Genomic DNA, 5,826 nt, shown 5'->3' on the forward strand with positions numbered 1-5,826 from the left:
TTGAAAATCATGGTTTTCCACACCCCATCGACATCTCTATATCGAGCTGCAGTAAACGTCAGCGACAGCATGTCCGGGGCTCAAAATTTGACAGCGGGCCCAAATCAGACTGCTGGCAGTTGAGTGAAACGCAGTGCTGAATTGCTATCTCATTTTCGCACACACGAGATGTTGGCGGCGAGAACATGGTTGTCTGCCATGGGCTTGGTTTTCCAGGAGCGGCGTTTTATTCCGCCGAAGTTGTTCCACGCCACACTGGAATGCTTAAGTGTATGATCGTTTTTTCGGCCGCTTCCCGTAGTCGGATCATTACAAATTTGGTATCAAAATAAGCGGAAAAGACTGCAGAATCGAAATCTGAAATAAAAAAATAATAATTTTTTCAAAATTTTTAGTCATTCATGTAAGGGGACAGGGGAAGAAAAGCGGAACAATGAAATAGGAAACACGGGATAGAAAAAAGTAAATTAACGAACGGTTCAGAAAAGGAGAAAACACGGAAAACAAAAATAGAGGTAAAATGTGTAAGCGAATAAGGTGAAAAATATCGATCCTAAATTCAAGCAAAACTTTATGTCTAATATCGTGCCCAGTTTGAAGTAAAACTTCTAGTTCAAATCAGTTCAAATTGGTTCCATTTCAAGTGCGTGGGGAATATTGGAGTTGTTCTATGTGCGTAACTAAACAAATCCTGAAAGGAATGGAATGGAAACTGAATAACTCAGCGAATTCCAGAAGACGTAGAATCAGATGCAGGCATAGTTCGAGGTAGCGCATCGATTACAAATTCGACGATGGCAAGAGGAACGGGTGAAGGCGAAAACAGCCATGGCAAAGTTATGAAGATGTCGGTGAAGCAGGATCAGCAAACGAGCACTCTGGAGGAGCATTTTAAAGATCCCTACGAACTCAGCCGAAGTAAACTGGCCGCGCGGCAGAAGTTGCATCAACGTAACGAGGCACTACTTCGACAATTTGTCGATAGTCTGCTACCAATTGAGAAGCTACACTGGGCCTAGCATCGTCGTTAAACATTGTAAATGATATTTACGATTCTGGAAGACTTGCAGAAGCTGCGTGCGTAGCAACGATTCCGAAGGGCGTAAGGAAAGAGAAAGTCCAAGTTCACCTCCAATCCAGCTCCTGTCATGCATCGACAGCCCGTATGGTGTCCTCGAAGAGTACAACAAAACCAGCAGGAAAGCAGTGTGTGAGTTGCCAAGCAGGATGTAGCAGTGTGAAACCGTGTAGAAAAGTCCAAATACTGGACTTTCCTTCGCGGGTGAGGGATTCGCTTTCCTAAAAGAAGACTCACCAGCAACGCTGAGGGAGCATAGTTTGCTGAAATGAATTCCGTGATGCGCTGAGAGCTAATCGAGAGCTGATGCAACACTTTGTCTCCGCTGGTAGGAAATGGTCGCTCAAGCCGTCCGCGTCAGTCCACTTCGGCGGAGTCTGGGAACATCTCCTTCAATCCGTAAAGAAAGCTCTGAAGCACCTTCAACTGATCTGGAGGAGGAAGAAGCATTTGCACTTTTGCTTTCTTAGATGGCTCGTCCATCACGTTGATCACGTTCTAGGGTAACTATGCTTGAAACGAACAGGTAATGTGCGCAAGGTAAAAGAATTCACTCTATCTACTGAACGATCTACGATTCGGTAACCCCCATGATTATTGGTGGGAATCGACAAAAGTCGATTAAGCGATCTACTGAGAACCCGTGATGGCGGGACCATGATCCAGTAGCAATGAATAGTAAAAAACCCGCCTAAGCTAGTTCATACAAGGGTGAAAGAGCTGTTCAGGCCTGTGTCCACTCAATTTGTGAGCAACAAAAACGCAATGGGAGGAATATACCCAGGACGATAGAGGACATAGTGAAGAACCGCTACGTCGACGATTTGTTGGAAAGCGTTAGAAGCGTTGTTGAGACAGCAAGAGTTAGCCGGTAGATTCGGGCAATTCACGGCACTGTCACTTTGACGAATACGGAGACATTCTCAACTAATACTAAATTAGTGTTATGTCCGTTTGTCTGTGCTATAGTGGTGGTTGTTCTCGTATATTAGGTGATTTTAGTTTGAAAACTCATCCAAGAATTTTGTTCCTGAATGGATGTTGTTCTCCGTGATAACAAAAAGAATCCAAAAAGAGTTTAAAATAAATCCGAAAACAGTTCAAAAGTTTAAAAAGAGTTTAAAACTTTTCGAAATGTGTCCAAAACGAGTCCAGAAAAAGCCTAGAACGCTCGGCTGTCCAAATCTCGGCAAAAATTTTGCCGACTTCGGTGCTTTGTTGTAAGTGTGCAAATACGTTGCAAAAAGAGTCAAATAAGGAGTTCAATAGATTCCGAAAAAAGTCTAAAAGAAGTACAAACCCAAACAAAAACAGTCGAAATAGACTAAAAGCTGACCACAGAGGACAATAAAAAGTCAAAAGAGAACACAAAAAGAACTCAAAAAGAGGCGAAAAACTTCAGATCCAAAAAAAGTACAAACAGAAATCCAAAAAATGCTCAAAAGAGTTAAAAAGTCAAAAATAGCTCAAAAAGAGAACAAAGAATGTACATAAAGAATCCAAAGAGTGTTCAAAAGTATCAAAAAATCTTTAAGATCTCCGAAAGTTTTTAAGAAGTCTATTACGACTTCCAAAAAGAATCCGAATAAAATCCAAAAGAAGTCTAAAAAGAATCCCAATGGAATATTAAAGAGTCCAAAATGAGTTCAAAAAGTGTACATATAATTTAAAAAAAGTTTAAAGAGCCCAGAAAAGTTCACAAAGAATCCGAATAGAGTCTAATAGATTTTTAAAAAATTCAGAAAGAAGTCCAAAGAGGCACAAAAACGAAAAAATCTAAAAAGAGTCGAAAAAGAATTCAAATAAACTAAAAGCAATTCAAAAGCAGACAATAAAAAGTCCTAAGAGAATACAAAAAGAGCCTAAAATGACTCCTAACAAAAAAGGCCTAGAAAGAAATCCAAACATAAAGAGTAAAAAAATCCAAAAAGTGCTTTAATGTTCCAGACATAAACCATGGTTATGAAAGGCGAAAAACAATGGATATTTTTTATTTTCAAATGTCCCGACTGCGTACAACGCGCGTATCTCGGACGCAGTGAAAAACATATAGAATAGTCCTGTCCTCTCCCTCGGCCATGCTGTCACAGAACGTCGCCAGCAGCAGCACGCAGCCAAAGGAAAAGCAGTGGCAGCAGATCTTCCAGGCGTTCTCTAAGTTCAAATTACAGACTTCTGAATTCATTAGATACTTGTTCGATAAGAAGTAAATGCATTTTTTGTAGTTCTACTATGTGTTTTGACTGCTTACACTACACTTCTTCAAAGATTTGACCAAAACTAAGACCTAATTTTCTATTATTGCTTTGCTTTTGGAATCTTTGGAATAGAATCAGATTGATACAAAATCTCTGGCCACTCTGAACCACACGCATGAGATGGCACGATGGGATCTTCGACCAACGCGTTACTATCCCGTGTGGCAGAACGGGATAGCAGCAGAGCTAAGTGCCAGCGCCAGCATTTTTTTCGATTCTGTCATTTTTCGTCGCATCGCACAGCTCGTCGCTCGTCGTCGCATCTGTCAAATTGGAAATATGAAAATCATTTGCGAGTGCAAATTTTGAACATCCTAAAGGAAACAAACCGAATTACGTTTTAGCAGGCACTCCAGGGACAATATTCCTCGATAGGTAAGTTAGATTCACTTTCCGCTACCTGCAGTGCCACGTTTGTGCGAGGTTTAAAGTTCGATTTTTTTTTCTTCGAACCCTCCTGATAGAGCTTATTTTTTGCTCGGAAACGGCAAGGATGAAAATCACCATCAAAACACTGAAGCAGGAGGCGTTCCACATTGAGGTGGACGTCGAAAAGGACACGGTCCGGACGCTGAAGGAGAAGTTCTTCCAGGAAAGTAAAGACTACCCGGTCGAGCGGCAGCGACTTATCTATCTGGGTAAAATCATGGAAGACGAACATCCGCTCAGTCAGTACAACTTGGACGACAAAAAGTTTGTTGTGGTTATGAACAAAAAACCCACGACTGCGCCCGCGGAACCGGCTACTGCTGCTGCTGCTGCTACGACTGGTGCTGCTTCCTCTGCTCCCTCAACTGCTGCGGCTGCTGCTGCTCCCGTAAAAACCGAGGCCAGTGCCGTTTCCTCTGCTGCTGCTGCTGCGGCAGCAGACAAGCCGAAAGAAGAGGAAAAACCTAAAGAGGAATCGAAACCAGATGAGACTCAACAGGATGACCTTCAAGTGAAAATTCTAAGGATAACAGGTAAATTGTTGATTTGTTTTGAATTATTTGTGAAAATGGTTAAATGGTTTTGATTTTGGTTCCAGAAATGGGCTACTCCGAGGAGGAAGCTCGCATTGCGCTGGAAATTTGCGACAACAATCCGGACCGGGCTGTGGAGTACCTGCTGTCCGAGATTGCCACCAGCTCGATGGGTGGCAGTGGAATCGGCGGAGGCGGCGGCGGTGGAAATTCCGGTGGCAGCGCAGCCAGTGGCCTTCTCGGTACCGGCGGTTCCCAGGAGAGCCGGTTGGCCTTCCTGCGGGAGCACCCGACCTTCCTGGAGATGAAACGCCTGCTGCAGGAGGATCCCAATCTGTTGCCGCATTTACTTCAGAAAATCCAGTCCAGCAATCCGGACCTGATGCGTATCATTTCTGAGAATCAAATGGAATTTTTGACGCTGGTTAACGAGGGCGCGGACGGTCCGGAGGGCCGGTCCGCCGTACCGCGCGAACTGGAAACGACTGCCGCCGCCATGGTGGACAGTCTCAGCCAGGCCGACATGGATGCAATCGATCGGCTGAAAGCGCTCGGCTATCCGGAACACCTGGTCATTCAGGCGTACATAGCATGCGAACGGAACGAGTATCAGGCGGCCGATTTTCTTGTCTCGCAAAACCCGGACGATGATGATTAAGCATGCACACAGCTCTTTGTCTACAAGTAAGCGCTGGGGTTTCTTTCCTTTCTTTTTGTTTGTTTTTTCTTCCTGTCTTTCGCCTTGATAAGCAACATCTACTATTGAGAGGGAGTGAAAAACACAAGAACAACAGATGAACAAACAGTTTCATTTTAACCTTGATCGAATTTTTCCTATCCAGTTTGCGTTTGTTGTTTTTCCCTCTCGTTGAAATTCTACAGAATACAAAAAAAAAATTTAGAATTACTCCCAAAAATTCACAAAAATCTAATATAAAGCAACGCCCACTTTCAATTGTTTATTTATAGATTATTGTTTTTGGATTCGGTTCGCAGTTAGCCTACTTTGTGGAAAATCTAGGCAGATTATAAAGATTACTAATTAGCTATACTAAAATTACTATCCATACACAAATACACACAACACACACGTAAATTCTTGAACAGTTTTTGCCCGAATAAAATTTAAGAATTATATTGCTTCTGCGTGGGGGTTTTTCTTTCGAACGATTAGTCGATAATATGACAGCACTTCTGAAGTGAATCATTAAATTTTCACTTCAGTCAAACAGGATCGAAGCAAGCTGCGCTTGCAAATCAGAAAAATTTTCAGCTGCCATATTTGTGAGTATTTTTTTTCAACGAATCATTTTTCTGTTAAAAGCAGTTTTCTCCAACATTTGTTAGTGCACTTAACGACTAGAACGTGATTCTGAGATAGGATTTCAACGTCTTTGGTAAGGTGGCTTAGTAAAATTTATTCTATGGTTTGCAGCCAGTCAGTTAAATTGCGCTAAGTATGATGTGCAAAATCCCACTGCGATGCGGAGTGTCTTCGGAACATTTTTGTCAATATTCCTTTATTATA

General features: G+C 42.4%; 1 protein-coding gene across 2 annotated transcripts; it reads left to right on the forward strand.

Moving 5' to 3' along the window:
• Positions 1-3,558: 3,558 nt before the first annotated feature.
• Positions 3,559-5,436, forward strand: LOC128739985 (UV excision repair protein RAD23 homolog B). 2 transcript variants are annotated; one of them, XM_053835501.1, is made up of 4 exons: positions 3,559-3,711; positions 3,801-4,298; positions 4,364-4,982; positions 5,268-5,436. In XM_053835501.1, exons 2-3 carry the CDS (start codon positions 3,830-3,832, stop codon positions 4,954-4,956), a joined length of 1,062 nt encoding a protein of 353 aa, XP_053691476.1. In that variant the 5' UTR covers positions 3,559-3,711; positions 3,801-3,829; the 3' UTR covers positions 4,957-4,982; positions 5,268-5,436. The 2 variants fall into 2 exon arrangements, with proteins under 2 accessions (XP_053691476.1, XP_053691471.1); XM_053835496.1 differs by having other exon boundaries at positions 4,364-5,436.
• Positions 5,437-5,826: the final 390 nt, after the last annotated feature.

The sequence above is a fragment of the Sabethes cyaneus genome, chromosome 1 (assembly GCF_943734655.1).
Source record: "Sabethes cyaneus chromosome 1, idSabCyanKW18_F2, whole genome shotgun sequence".
NCBI lineage: Eukaryota > Metazoa > Arthropoda > Insecta > Diptera > Culicidae > Sabethes > Sabethes cyaneus.

Bases quoted from the DNA above. Each gene is read 5' to 3' on its own strand.
- LOC128739985 (XM_053835496.1), top strand. From the start codon at position 3,830: ATGAAAATCACCATCAAAACACTGAAGCAGGAGGCGTTCCACATTGAG. The intron at 4,299-4,363 runs GTAAATTGTTGA...TTTTGGTTCCAG, and splicing joins GAAAATTCTAAGGATAACAG to AAATGGGCTACTCCGAGGAG.